A 14,858-nucleotide genomic window follows, 5' to 3' on the forward strand; every position below is an offset into this window, starting at 1 on the left:
AAAGCATTTGGCCTCACCTTGCAACATCTGGTCATCCCTAAAAAAATCTCAAATCTGTCTTTTTGATTTGTTGTTTGTCCCTCGTTAAGTGAACCTTTTTTCTCTTACCACGACGTCATTGCAGCACCGGATCACTGCCGTTGCCGCAAATAACTACAGTAGTTTGTAATGTCCTACTATGAGAGGATGTCTCCACCCCACATTTCCATGATGCGGGGAACCGCAGCCTATTAGAACTTCTCAGCTTTCTCAAAAGTGATTCCTAGAAGTTTATAAGCGGAAATACTTTTACTTCTGATATCCAAACAATTTATTAGGGTTTCATACCTTCTTTTTCCCGTGCGAGAAATGATACAAGGATAAGTTGATATTGATTCGTCCAGTTCCTCTTTTACAAGGACATGAGGTGAGAACAACTAAGATCTTATTATAGTGTTTGTTCTAAAATTATTTACCTGATGGGTGTTTAGAAACTGTAATTTGAGTTTTTACTGATAAATGTAAATTCCGGCTACCATGTCCTGTGTTTTGAAAATTATTTGTTGTTATGTACTTATAGCGTGTTTGGATATAAATTTGTTTTTGACTTTTCTTTTCGTTTTGTTTCATAAAAGATTGATTTTCCTGCTTTATAAAATCGTTCTAAAAAAATTACTACCAAACTATTAGTCAACAGTTAGTCCAAGATACCATTTCTTAATTTTCCTACCAAACAAAAATATTACCCATAATTTAATACAATCAATCACAGACAGCAAAGCAAATATCTCGAGGTAATTCATAATGATTCATGAATAAAACCCCTTAATAAAAACATAAAAATATGGTAAGCGTGTACTACCCGATTCACTTCACTTTTATGGTCCTACTCCTCCTCCTCCGTATATCGTGACTCTCCCTATTAACCAGCAGCAGCAGCCTCAGCCATCAGCCTCTTTATAATCCTCCTTCTCTGTGTCTAAGTTTAGACAAGTCTCCGCCAAAACCCAAAAAGAAGAAAGAGAAAAATGGTGTCTCAGCCTCTGAAAATCAAAATACCTTCCTTCTCTGTTTGATCAATCAAACCCCCCCACCCCACCTTTAACGTTTTTTTACTTTTCCTCTTTCCATGCAATAGTAGTGAACAAGAAGAAAGAAAGAATCTTCATCTTCTTTTACAAAGACCCCAAGATTTTTCAATTTGAAGACAGGAAGAAAGGGCGCAAGCGAAAATGAAGAACGAAGAACAAATAAGGACTCTGTTTGGTATTAATTTAACAAGTAGACCAATTTGGCAACAATTTCTTATTTGTTCTTCTGGGTTTTTCTTTGGTTACCTTGTTAATGGCATCTGTGAGGTAATCACCCCATTTCTTGTTTCTTATTAATGGGTTTTGTTTTTTTCTTTCTGGGTTTTTCTTTGTTTTGTCCGCCATTAATTTTAGTAATTTTTTTTTTCTGCTCTGTTTTTGCAGGAATATGTGTATAATAGGCTTCAATTCAGCTATGGATGGTACTTCACATTTGTTCAAGGGTTTGTTTATTTGATACTACTACGTTTACAAGGTTTTACAACAAAACATATGGTGAATCCATGGAAGACTTATTGGAAACTATCAGCTGTTCTTATGGGTTCTCATGGATTAACTAAGGGTTCCTTAGCTTGGCTTAATTACCCAGCTCAACTTATGTTCAAATCAACCAAGGTAAAAATTTCATCACTAGTCACTAACCCATTCCTCCATTTTGATTTTGGGGGTGAAATTTTTTTAATGTGTGATTCAATTTTGATGGTATTTGACTATAGGACTAGTTGACTAGATTTTTTCTCATGGTTGAAATTTCGTAGAAGTAGTGTTTTGAAACCTAATTCGGATTTCTTTGAATTGTTCCGGTTAGCCGAAAATGACTAGTTTGGACTATAATGTAGTGATTTGTTGAATTTGGTATTGGGGTTCTGTGTTTGTGGTTGCACTGATTTTGTTACTTGCTACATTGGTGTGATTCAGGTATTGCCTGTGATGATAATGGGAGCTTTCATTCCGGGTCTAAGACGGAAATACCCACCTCATGAATACATTGCAGCTATACTTCTTGTCATTGGGTTGATAATGTTTACATTAGCCGATGCTAATACGTCTCCGAATTTCAGTATGCTTGGGGTTATTATGGTTTCCGGTGCTTTGATTATGGATGCGTTTTTGGGTAATTTGCAAGAAGCAATTTTCACTATGAATCCTGAAACATCTCAGGTAATTATCGTGCTCTCGCGTTTCCATTACTGAGTTTTCACTTTAACTGAAAATCATGAAGAAGGTTTAGTGTAAAATGTGAATTCTTACTTACTTTTCACCTGGAAAGAAAAAGCTCTTTTGTGGATAATTTAGTTACAACTTTAACCATATTCTGATACGTTTTTTATTGCGAATGTGAAACAGTTAAAGTGGTAAATGTGTGCAGTGAATTTGTTTGCGCCATTTTTGCGCTGTATGGATAAAAAGGATTCTAACTTTATGCTGTTTCTTCTCTCAATTTCTGCAGACGGAGATGTTATTTTGCTCAACTGTTGTTGGGTTACCTTTCTTGATTCCACCTATGCTTTTAACCGGAGAAATCTTTAAAGCCTGGAATGCGTGTTATGAGGTGAAGTAAAGATCAATATTCAGTACCACTGCCATCCATTCATAAGTGCTTTTCTTGCATTTCTCTTTTCTTAGTGTGATAAAAGTCAAGAACTTCTGATACCAGATTGGATCATCATTAATGAATTTCATTAAGTTTACTTGGTCATTTTTGTTTAATGGATATCGCTTACCTGTTAAGATCTGTTTGCAGTTCCTAGGTTGTTATTTTATTGCATTAGAAGGTACTTCTTGCACTTCATTTAACACTCCCTTTAAAGTCGAGTTCGCGTAACGTGCCAACTGCGGAATCCTAAAGGCAACTTGCCATTTTTCTATTAAGTTGACAATTCTTTTCCATTCTTCCAATGCATATGAGTAATTTTATAAGGTATTCCGTCATGCCGGTGATTTGCCTGATACAGTGTCACTTTTTCATTCTTACACTATGTTGACATTTTGTGCATCGACCGACTGGATATACTCTTATGCTTAACAAAGATGATATCTTCACTTGGCATATTATCTTTAATTCTTTGTTAACCGTCTTTCTAATTCTTCTTTTTAAATTCAATTAAAAATAGATTGAACTCTTAGATCTTTTGTTGAATTTCTACTTCTTTTATCTTGACTACAGCATCCATACGTATATGGAGTATTGGTGTTCGAAGCAATGGCCACCTTCATTGGTCAGGTATCTGTTCTGTCTCTCATTGCAATCTTTGGAGCTGCCACGACTGCTATGGTACGTTACTAAATCCATTATTTGTCTTCCATTTTTTTATATCACATACCCATTGTTTATATATGAAATCGATACAAAGATTCCAGTTTTTCATTTTATTATTACTTTTTCAAACTCCACAGATCACGACAGCAAGGAAAGCTGTAACACTACTGTTATCATATCTGATATTTACGAAGCCGCTAACTGAGCAACATGGAACAGGACTCATTCTTATAGCAATGGGAATTGTATTGAAAATGTTGCCTGAAAACAAAATCCCCACTCTAAACAAACCTTCTCCTATTCCAATGAAGTCTTATGACAATGAGAAGAAGACCCTCACAGAAGATGATGAAGAAAAAAGACCTCTAGTCTGAAAATATTTGTTAGTTTACTTTGTAATCTGCCACACACATACAAAAATGGGACAAAATAGGATGTGGTTTACACTTTAGTTTTCTCGTATGTGGCGTGTAGTAAGAATACTCGCAATGGTAAAAAAAACAGTCATAAATGAAAGATGTAAGTCTTAAGTTTTAGTAGAAAAGAAAGTTTAGAGCATAGAAAAGTTTCATTATAATTTCATTTTGTTTTGGGTTTTTTTGGGCTCATTTTGTACTTAATAGCAATTCAATTTTTTCGCATACCAGTTTCTTCTTACTGCGTAAATTCCATGTCGCGCTATTCAATATAAATGGTATGAATCGTATGATTCGATTAATCTTCTTCTGTCAATGCGTCCATTTGGCTTAGATAAGGCCGACCCCGGTTACCTGAACTGCCGTGAAAGGCCAAGCTCTAGCTCTACAACCTGGCACTTCTGCTTTGATCTGCTAATGGTCAATGGAATGGAGATTCTAGGACAAAATTTTGTTGGACAATTGCTGTTGCCTGTCGGTCCCCCGGCGGCTGGGCAATATGAAACTTAACCATTACGGGCAGCTAGTACAGTGAGCTTGACTGTACAAGCAGGTGCAGCCAAACTGAGGACAACCACATTGTGAGAGCATAAGATAACAAACAAATTAACACCAAGTACAAAAACATAGTTTCCAAATAATTGGGGCCTTCTTCTGTAATCTTAATTGTAGATACTTCCATCCAAGATGACAAAAGGCCAGAACCTCTTATTCCTTTGCCACCACCACCAAAATATCTACAGCATATTTTCACATGCTCCAGCATAATCAAGAATAAGACCAATACTTCTACTGCACTGCAGAAATCAGTCACATTTTGGAATTGATTACCCACTTCTTCATTTTTATAGGTAAGAAGAAAATTAAAAATTGGCAGCACTATTAAAAATAAATTTGAAGTTTTATTATAATTCAAAATTGTACATGGACTTGTTAACGGCATGATAAAATGAATGAGCAAAGGCCTGGATTTCTTAGTAGGAGCAAAGTCGCAATCTATTTGTCCCACCCCTAAACAAAAAGTCTTCATCCAAAATTTTGTTCTTATTGTTATTTTTTCTTTTCTACATAGTTTTCTTCTTCTTCCTTTTCTGAATTGGTTCCAGTGAGATATAACCATTTATAGTGACAGAAGACTGTTACATGATTAGAGATTTTTCCAAGCTTTTAATTAAACATATTTAGCATTATTTGTTCATTTTTATCGAATAAGACATTTTTTATATTATGATCAGGACCACCCTAACAACAGATAATGAAAATCTTTTCTTCGAAATCGAATAAGACATGGGTCAATTTATCATATACAGTCAGCGTTCACTGCCTTGATTCATTTGGTCGACATTCCCAATTTCAGAATTAATAATTTTGTATTGATTTTCCAAATAACTAGAAATTTGTTTAAAAAGTAAATGTTGAATTGGTTAAGCTACCAGAGGGGATTGTAAACTGGACAGAACTGGAATTTTGGAAATAGAACAAACGGATCTCTTGGTTGGAGCATGTTTGAAAATTGAAATTATTTTTTCATTGATTTCTCCCCTAAAATATTTATTATAAATTTAACCCCGCAAGAAGATCTCACAAAATTAATTAGTGCTTTGAAGTTTTATTTATAATCCCAATTAGTAAACGATACAAGTCGACCAAGAACGCGACAATGCAACGGACAACTGGGGACTACATTCTTCTATCCGTTCTTCTTTTAACAATCACAATCAATTGACTCAGTAATCTGATTATATGTACTATTCTGTGCTTAAGTTTCTGTGCAGATCATGTTTCACTGCACGCGGCACGGCTCATTTTGTGCGGCTTCCACCACGCATACTCAGATTTTTCGAAGGGAGAGACGGAAATCTAAAAAGAAATCTAGTTGTATAAATTGTTTCATTAAGACTCAAAACTACACAAGTCCAAATGGCTTGAAACCAAGGGCTAGAAGAGGTTCATACTACAATGTCACAAGAAAAGAAAAAAAATGTAACTCTGATTCCCAATGCTTTCTAGAAATCAACCAAACAAGCGGAGTCTCCAGAGTTATGATAAAAACTGTGTTCACCAGCTTCTGATAAGGATGGTTAAAACTCATCCCTGACAACACTATTAAGAAAGACACCTGGAAATCCTAAAAGGCACTTTAAAGCTAAAGTATGGTTTCTAACTTGCAAGTCCAAAACACCTAGCATTCAAGTGGGTCATTTGCCATCTCAAAGCCAAAATAAAACACTATCAAACATTTGACTAAGGAAAAAGATGGAACACTTTTAATCATATATTTCAGTGAGTCAAATGGCGGAAATTTCCCACCAACAAAATCCCTAAAATCTTAAAGCTGTCAGTAGTAGTTTCAATCCATCTGTGATTGTATTTCTGCAAAAATCAGAACTCAAGGTTGTTCTAAAATCTCAAATGCATCTTCCACAATCTTCAGCTCTTGCAACAATTTGGCTAGTTTCTTATCGTTTTCTGCGCGAATATGCTCTGGAACCTTAACTTCATAACCTATAGAGTTCATCTTTTGTTGCAAAGCATCTCTTTGCCTGAGGAATAATAAATATCCATGAGATAGAATCATGTCAGAAAACAAATTGGCCATAACCCAAGTCAGGTGCAACTGAAAAAATAATAAATTAAGTCTGACAGTTCAGTTTTTCCAATGGAATCCAAATATACAACCTAATCTAACCAACCAAAATCATTCATACAAAATCATGCTAATACTGAAAAACTGTAGCGAACCATCCAAAATTATAGCGTGATATAAGTTTTCTTGATCATCAAAATTATATACAAATCAAGAGATATATTTATTTAAGCAATCGAGAAACTCACTTTTGTATATCATCCTTCTTTTTTATTAGTTTTTCCCGTTCAGCTTCTGCATTGAGCGATCCTTGGGCCTGTTGTAGGTAAGTTGAGAAGTGCTCATTTGCAACATTAACAAGACATGTTGCAAGGTTAGCGTCATTCTCAGCCACAATCTGCAAGAAGTTTAACTCCTTACTGTTAAGAGGTTGAATATACAGGATGACGAAAACAAAAAAGCACAGATTCCATTTGTTTGTCGCATACCAAATTCAATTGATCACAGTGGAAATGAGTATGCAATAATGGAACTTGGGAACCAAAATTTGACCAAATATGTAGTTAAAACCTAAAGTGCGTGGAATTTCTACGATAAAACTCTACAAAGGGATTTGTATCATCAGAAAAATTGAAGTAGAGAGCAATCTAAGACGAGAACCTATGCACTCTGAAGTGGTCACATGAAGAGAGTGCTAAATTTTAAGCAAGTTCAAGAATCAAGATCAAAAGTTAACCTCAAAAGATGACAACGAAGCAAGAGTTGATATCTCAAGTTCACGGCTTCTGATAACATCTCCAACAGCGTCTGACCGGCAAACCACAAAAGCTGGTTTCCTGCACACAGAAAGATCTCAAAGCAGATGTCAGATATTAACTGAAAAGTGCATTGTCCCGGTTAGCATTTGCAAAAGTATCTAAACTATCTCATTTAGTGAGAAAAATCCGAACTTCGTGAAATTTACCTTCCTAGCCTTTCATTTGGAGGTAAATCAGCACGAATAGATCTAATTGACTTCACAAGAGTTTCAACCAGATCCATCTCATTTTCAATTGCTTCATTTGTCCACTCCTGCATGAGAAACAGATGCACCAACTTTTTAGCTTATTAGGAAACAACCACCAGACAAGAAATTATTAGTTACTCCTGCGTACTGAAACAATAGATGTATTTCGCATAAGAGTGACCATGGGAATCTTATGCCCTGATCCAATTATAAGGTTGGAACTTAAGTCTGGAGCCTAAAAAGAATGCTTGAGCAGGATATTTTCGCACTCAAGTCAGACCACCCCGTTTGTTCCACCGAATGATATCAAAGTTTCATGATCATACAGATCTTTTGACCAACCTTTACAACTGATGGGTACTCAGAAATCATGATTGATTCCTTCTTGGCACGGTTTCCAGCTACTTGAGGAAGACGCTGCCACAATTCTTCAGTAACGTAAGGCATAAATGGGTGGAGCAACCGCAAACCGTTGTCCAAACAAATCCACAGAGTATCACGTGCAGCACTTCGTTCATCATTAAACTTATCATCCCCCACAAAGTAAGGTTTAATTGCTTCAATGAATATATCACATAATTGGAATTGCCACCATGAATATACTGCTGTGGAAGCATCAGAAAACTCGTACGATTCGAGTGACGTAACTGTCTTGGATATGGCTTTGTTCAACACTGATAGTATCCACTTGCAGCTGAATGGAAGAGAATCCGGATTTAATTTCGTTGGAGGAATGTAATTGTCGCCGAGCTTGGTCATTGCAAAGCGAATGGCATTCCACAGTTTGTTGCACCATTGTCGATAACCAACAACTCTTTGGATATCCAAATTTATCTTATCCGACTGGAAGCACGAGATACAAATAATTACTTTAATAAGCCAAGGGAAAGAAAACATATACACGAATAATCACATTAGCAGATAATCAAACCTGAGCTGTATAAGAGACAAGGGCGAACCGCAGCGCATCTGCACCACATTCAGCAATGCCATTAGGGAAGTCTTTCACTTGTCCCTCTTTGGCAACAACTAGCTCATTAGGATCCAGGTTACCCTCCTCCAGCCTTTTGTGGAGGTTTTCCAAGGTTACCCCATTTATTACTTCAAGCGGATCAATCACATTTCCCAAAGATTTTGACATTTTACGACCGTGTGCATCACGAATCATTGGATGCAAGTAAACCTGCAAATATGTCAGATTGTCAGGTGAATTCTTTGGCTGGCATGACATATTAGGGTGAATCGACTAGCACAAAAGAATAGGGAAAGAAAAGAAGCAAGTTCATGTGCACATGTAATCAACACAAAACATCCCTTAGTGGGGGATGTAATTCATGACTCATGAGGTGACAAACCTGAAAAAGGACACAAAATGCACATAATTTTTATTCAACTACACCAGTGTATTTTTTAATATGTATTTCACAGAGAGAACGCCTGAACAGACTGTGAAGATTCACCTACAAGATGCACATAATTTTTATTCGACTACACCAGTGTATTTTTTTAATATGTATTTCACAGAGAGAACGCCTGAACAGACTGTGAAGATTCACCTACAAGTGCAACATTTAGGGGCATCACAAAGTTTATATGATATATGCAAGGAAAGCAAAATATCTATTCAACAGCAATATCTAAACATGCCAGCCATATTTTTAATCTAAATTCCAAACCTTATCTAAAGCGTCTTCTTTTATTTGGATAAACCTAAACATGATTTTTATATGCTGTTGGATAAGAACTATCACATGTTGGTGTGTGTGCCTACTTATTGCTAGTATGCACGCATTCATATGTCAGATTAATTTTTTATGGTTTACCACCAAGAGATCCAATCAATTTACCTTTCTGAAAGGTACATCACCACTGAGCTGCATTCCTAGCATAACCATACGTGCTACCCAAAAGAAGAGAATGTCATGTCCAGTTTCAAGAACTGAAGTTGGATAAAATGCTCTAAAATCAGCAGTATTATCAGGCCATCCCAGCACAGATAACGGAAACAATCCAGAAGAAAACCAAGTGTCCAATACATCCGGATCTTGAATCATCTGAAATTTCTTTCCAACAAATTTTTTAGTAGCCTCGGACCGAGCTTCCTCTTCATCTCTCCCAACCACCCAATGATCAGCATACACACCATATTCTTGTAACTGGTCATCCTCCAGTGCAACATACCATGCTGGAACACGATGTCCCCACCACAGTTGCCTTGAAATGCACCAATCTCGGATGTTAACCAACCACCTTTTCCACTCAGCAGTATACTGCTTTGGAATGATTTCAATTTTCTTACACTTCTCATCCACAACAGCATCGAGAGCTTGCTTTGCCATACCATTACAATTAACATACCATTGGGGCTTAATCATCGGTTCCACAACATCGTTAGTCCTTGAGCAAACACCAAGACGCATCTCGTTATTCTGAGCACCTCTTAAGAGATCCTTCTTCTCTAGTGCCGCAATAACAGCTACACGAGCTTCAAACCGCGGCATGCCCTTAAAAGCTGACCCACCATTGCTGTTAATTAATCCATCATTGGTCAAGATGTTGATAAATTCCAGATTATGACGTTTTCCAACTTCAAAATCATTTGGATCATGAGCAGGTGTGATCTGGTAAGATTCATGACAGGAAAATTAAACGCCAAACACAAATAATAGCAACCAAGCCACTTGAAAGCCAAAAATGTAATGACTCTCACTGGAAGTCAGATCATATTACCTTAACAGCACCTGTCCCAAATTGTGGATCAACAAGTATTGCGTCACAAATAATGGGCAGTCTCCTTCCATTGAATGGATGAATTGCATACTTTCCATGAAGTTTAGTGTACCTCTCGTCTTCAGGATGGACAGCTATGCCAGTATCACCTAGCATCGTCTCCACTCTAGTTGTGGCAACAACTATCTCTTTTAACTCTCCCAAAGGGTACTCCAAAGGGTAAGCAAAAGATGTAAGTACACCAAACTCTACTGGGGTATCATAACCGGGAACCTTTAACAGCGTTCTTTCCTTTATGTCTTTGTAATCCACCTATAAAACGAAGCACAATCAGGAAATCGGCATTTTCACGAGAAAATGAATCATTTAAAGTTTGAGCTCATACTTCAATATCAGATATAGCCGTCCGCAAGACGCAATCCCAGTTCACAAGGCGGTTATCCCTAATAAGAGAATTCACACATTACAAGTTACCAAAATGAATAAGAAATATGCATCAAGAACATAAGACTGAACAAAGCCAAAAAGATACAACTAGTATCAAGCGCAACAAACTTGGGACAGAAAAGACTTGAGCAAAAAGATTAAAGTGTCAGAAGTACCTATATATGAGACCATCTTCATAAAGGCGAACAAAAGCTTCAGTCACAGCTTTCGATCTTGGCTCGTCCATTGTAAAGCACTACGACAACGAGACAATGAAAAAACATTAGATGGTAGTGCCAGAAAAGAGCTGTACTTATTATTTTTTAGTTGAAGTAAAGTAACAAGTAACACGGAATAAGAAAGGCGCTGAATTCTGTACCTCACGAGACCAGTCGAGAGAGACACCTATCCGTCGTTCCTGATTTAATATTGTATTTTCATGCTCATTCTTCCATTTCCACACCTTTAGAGCACAAGCATAAACCAAATAAACAAATTGTGATTATTACTAGTTAAAAAGGTATTTAGTGGCATAATAATCATATAATTCATGCCTCAGGACTAATCACTGAAGTTCAAAACTCACTTCTTTCACAAAATCTTCACGACCAATATCATGCCTTGTTCTTTTACTATCACGCATTATCTTTTTCTCCACAACTACCTGCAAATGGCATCCTCAGTAATTGGTTAGGAGTAACAACAACCCATAGTAAACACCTCTCAGAGAACATAAAAGAATGTAAAGAAGAAAAGCAGAAACTATAAAACCTACAGAAATGTGTCACTACTTCTGTTTTCCCTTCTTTTACTACATATGCTAAGCACCTATAAAGTGCCGGTGTAAATTACAAGAAGCCTGGTGGCAAACAATCCACAGATTGTTCGGTTCGGACACCTCAGTCTCTCTTCCATTATTAACGACTTGTTAAAACCCCAAATGGTTTAGAAAATATTCGTGCAAGCACAGAAATATTAAATGCAACTCGGCCATGTATCAAACAACAAGTAACAATAGATGATACTTTAACATGGAAGTTACTTTTTTGCTTTCGTATGCAAAAGCATGTGCTTTTCCACTAGTGTACAGGTTAACACTCATACAGCGAAGTGCCAACGGCATAGCAGTTTATCATCTATTAATATTAATGTTAATATCATATTATGTTGCACATGCGATATCAAACCCGGTAAGTAAGTCTGATGTTTTTTGTTTATTCCAAAGCCTGGGTATGTAAATCTAGCATTAGATACAAGTAATATTGTACTCCCTCCGTTTCTGGAAAGAGACACCATCACTTTTTCATTTTATGTATCTGTTTTCCAGAAATGGAGGTAGTATATTGTGTTTATTTACTCATTACATATATACTTTTTCATTTACCAGATTTCAGCTGTGTCTAAACAGTGAACTTGGAGTCTCATAATTTGAGTTTTTTAAAGAATATAAATCAACTATTCATGACTAGCACACGGCAGCTGTTTCAAGCTCGAAAGAAAATATTACTTTTATTTTACGTAATCAGAGAGCATAGACATCGGGAACCATCTAATTAAAACAATAAAACTACAAAGACAAAAAAAAAAATAGTAAAAAGAGGAACCTGTGTTGCTATGCCAGCATGATCCATCCCTGGAACCCAACAAACGTTGAAGCCAGACATTCTCCTCCAACGACAAATTGTATCCTGCATTACAAAGATAATAATTGTCACTAAGTATTACATATTAAAATAACGATTAGTTAACAGAAAAGAGAAGAAATACAGACCTGAATAGCAGCAGTTAGAGCATGGCCAATGTGTAGGGCCCCAGTCACATTCGGGGGTGGGAGTACCTGCATGAGATTGCACAAAATGCCAGTTAATAATTAACAAACCCAAGTCCAAGATAGGAAAGAAAAAAAACTTCAGGGACAAGAATAGATGTAGGTTGACAGAAATCATGTTGTTCAAAAGAAATGATCCTCTATATAAAAACAATATTTCAGCAAATTTTTCTTTTCTCTGCTCGACTCTTTCTTAAGAAAGTTGATGGTGTTAGCAACATCCAAACACCAAGTAAACACTATATTAAAAATACGTGTATCAAGGAAAACGTTATTGATTTCATATCGTACTTCTAACATTTGGATGTAGTTTTAAAACGTAGAATTTGACCTAGAACAATAAATTCTAATCAAAAATGAACAAAAAAAGTGACGCATTAACATAAAGTAAACTTCAATCAGAACTCACATTTGGATGTAGTTTCATATCGTACTTCTAACATTTGGATGTAGTTGTAAAACATAGAATTTGATCTACAGTAAATTACATTCAAACGTGATTATGTGCAAAAGTCACGGACTATACACATCACATTACTACATGCAAGTACCCTCAGAAGTGTCCACGAGCGATAACGTGCCCACATGACAAAATTGCACAAAAGAAGTGAAGTAGTAACATAAATTAAACTTCAATCAGAACTCACAATTGTGAAGGCAGGTTTAGTACTGTTAGCATCTGCAATAAAATAACCTGATTTCTCCCACCATGCATACCACCTACACCATAGAAGCACACAAGTTATATGCATCACTAAACCAGAGTTCATTTAGCACATAAGTACGACTTCAACACTTACGATTTCTCCACAACTGTTGGACTATACTGCTTTGCCATTTGACGGGAAAGATGTTTCTTCTCTCCAGGATTAGTCGCAGGGTCAACATAATCCTCAAGATTTTCTTCCACAGCATCTTTCTTAACAATTTTCTTCTCACTTTTCTTACTAGCAGCAGCACCCTTCTGTGCCTGTATAGCATCATCACAAAAGTCAAAACAAATTCAGTTCCACATTCTAAACACCCAAAAAGACATTAACCTCAACAGTCTAGAATCTAAACGTTACATAAACATATCACCAAGCTTAAAATCACTTCAAAATCTCCTCATAAGTCACAACATAATTAATAATCCACAAGATCAACAATTCACCTGGTTTTTCGCCGCTGCTGCTTTCTCCAACGCCTTTAACTTCTTCAATTCTTTCTCCTTGGCCTATAAAACAACATCAGAATCAATACAATGCAGCAAGAGTTGGTAAACACTAATTTTGTATAAAACTGAGTAGAAAAAACAATCACAAACCTTCTCTTCTTTCTTCTTCTTCCTCTCAAGTTCTTCAGCTGTCTCCACCTAAAACCACCAATCAAAACTTCAGTATCAACAGTTCAAAACACCAAGATATATTCAATCGGAACACAAAATCTGCAAATTCAAATCAATCCGGAACTTTTACCTTTGGAATCTCCGGTTCCTTCTTCAAATCTATCTTGTTTTCTTCCATGTTTGTTACAATTTTAGATGAAGAAGAAGACCACCACCTTGTTTCTGTAAATTGACTTCTAGAACTGATTAATTTCGTTCTCGACTTGAACCCTAAACCAAGAAAATGTCTCAACATAAGTTGTTTATTCGGCACATTAGAGATAAAAGATGGAGATAGAGAGAGATATACCTGATGAATACCGATATCAGATTTAGGGTTTTACGAGAATATGTATTTCTCCTCCAGAACAGTTGTGTAAGTCGAGAGACTCAAGACTGACACCATGTTTGTTTACTCCTGACTCATTGAGTCCTCTGGATCTGAGTGAAATCACCTGAGTCATCTGGATCTGACTCAATATGTTTGTTTTGAGTCAGATCTGATTCATCTGACTCAAAAATTTGTGAGTCAGGAGTTTGGTCCCATAAGTTAGGGGTATTTTGTTACCTGACTCAAATGGGTCCGAGTCAGGGATTATGTCTGAGTCAGAGGTCGAGTCAGATCTGACTCAAAATGGAAAACGAACAGTCTAACTGCTGACTCAGCCCGAGTCAGGGGTTGACTCAAATCCAGACGCCGAGTCAGTTGCAAACAAACAGGTTGTGAGTCTCAGAACTTGGGTTTTGATCTCAATCGTGGCCCATTGGCTTCTTCCATTGAACCCTTCCATTTAAACCATTGGACTAGGCAATTGGGTGTTTGTTGGGTTATCAGATGTCAATCCCACAGGTCAAAAATAATATTGGGAATTTTGATAAAGTACCCCGTTTTCAGGGTACCCACAAAAAAAATGCCCCATTTTTTTCAAATTTGTTAAGGTGCCCTTAAGGTTAGCTTTTCCGTCTGGGCCCACGAAAGTGATCAAATCTCGTTTACTAGGTCCAAAAAATTGATGGAAATTACTTAACTACCCTACCATGTATATAACACAAAATCCCTAATGCTAGTCACGCCTCCCTTCATTCTACTCGTTCTTTTACTATGTTCTCTTTTAATCTACGAATCTCATACAAGCACAACTCGTTTTTCCAAGTTAGGATTTTCTTTT

The 14,858-nt window shown here is 36.6% G+C and overlaps 2 protein-coding genes across 3 annotated transcripts; one reads left to right on the forward strand and one right to left on the reverse strand.

Moving 5' to 3' along the window:
• The first annotated feature begins 927 nt into the window (after window positions 1-927).
• On the forward strand, window positions 928-3,928 carry LOC113306949 (UDP-galactose/UDP-glucose transporter 2-like). Its single transcript, XM_026555868.1, has 6 exons — window positions 928-1,337; window positions 1,455-1,685; window positions 1,989-2,231; window positions 2,521-2,622; window positions 3,238-3,345; window positions 3,468-3,928. Exons 1-6 carry the CDS (start codon window positions 1,212-1,214, stop codon window positions 3,702-3,704), a joined length of 1,047 nt encoding a protein of 348 aa, XP_026411653.1. The 5' UTR covers window positions 928-1,211; the 3' UTR covers window positions 3,705-3,928.
• Window positions 3,929-5,719: 1,791 nt separating this feature from the next.
• On the reverse strand, window positions 5,720-14,099 carry LOC113304349 (valine--tRNA ligase, mitochondrial 1-like). Of its 2 annotated transcripts, XM_026553435.1 has the most exons (20): window positions 14,000-14,099; window positions 13,781-13,920; window positions 13,630-13,677; window positions 13,477-13,539; window positions 13,124-13,293; window positions 12,971-13,043; window positions 12,267-12,332; window positions 12,100-12,183; window positions 11,082-11,159; window positions 10,875-10,958; window positions 10,672-10,751; window positions 10,455-10,512; window positions 10,070-10,381; window positions 9,187-9,960; window positions 8,271-8,522; window positions 7,682-8,182; window positions 7,298-7,404; window positions 7,070-7,169; window positions 6,582-6,730; window positions 5,720-6,289 (listed from the first exon to the last, which is right to left on the reverse strand). In XM_026553435.1, the coding sequence occupies exons 2-20, from the start codon at window positions 13,826-13,828 to the stop codon at window positions 6,136-6,138; spliced, it is 3,201 nt and encodes a 1,066-aa protein (XP_026409220.1). In that variant the 5' UTR covers window positions 13,829-13,920; window positions 14,000-14,099; the 3' UTR covers window positions 5,720-6,135. The 2 variants fall into 2 exon arrangements, with proteins under 2 accessions (XP_026409220.1, XP_026409219.1); XM_026553434.1 differs by lacking the exon at window positions 14,000-14,099 and having other exon boundaries at window positions 13,781-13,988.
• Window positions 14,100-14,858: the final 759 nt, after the last annotated feature.

Source organism: Papaver somniferum, chromosome 8, assembly GCF_003573695.1.
Source record: "Papaver somniferum cultivar HN1 chromosome 8, ASM357369v1, whole genome shotgun sequence".
Lineage (NCBI taxonomy): Eukaryota > Viridiplantae > Streptophyta > Magnoliopsida > Ranunculales > Papaveraceae > Papaver > Papaver somniferum.

Excerpts from the sequence above, each read along its gene's own strand:
- LOC113306949 (XM_026555868.1), top strand. The coding sequence starts at position 1,212 with ATGAAGAACGAAGAACAAATAAGGACTCTGTTTGGTATTAATTTAACA. Across the intron at positions 1,338-1,454 it reads TTGTTAATGGCATCTGTGAG|GAATATGTGTATAATAGGCT; the intron begins GTAATCACCCCA and ends CTGTTTTTGCAG. Across the intron at positions 3,346-3,467 it reads GAGCTGCCACGACTGCTATG|ATCACGACAGCAAGGAAAGC; the intron begins GTACGTTACTAA and ends CAAACTCCACAG.
- LOC113304349 (XM_026553434.1), bottom strand. The coding sequence starts at position 13,945 with ATGTTGAGACATTTTCTTGGTTTAGGGTTCAAGTCGAGAACGAAATTA. Across the intron at positions 10,959-11,081 it reads GTGAAGATTTTGTGAAAGAA|GTGTGGAAATGGAAGAATGA; the intron begins GTGAGTTTTGAA and ends TGTGCTCTAAAG. Across the intron at positions 6,290-6,581 it reads AAGAAGGATGATATACAAAA|GCAAAGAGATGCTTTGCAAC; the intron begins GTGAGTTTCTCG and ends ATTATTCCTCAG.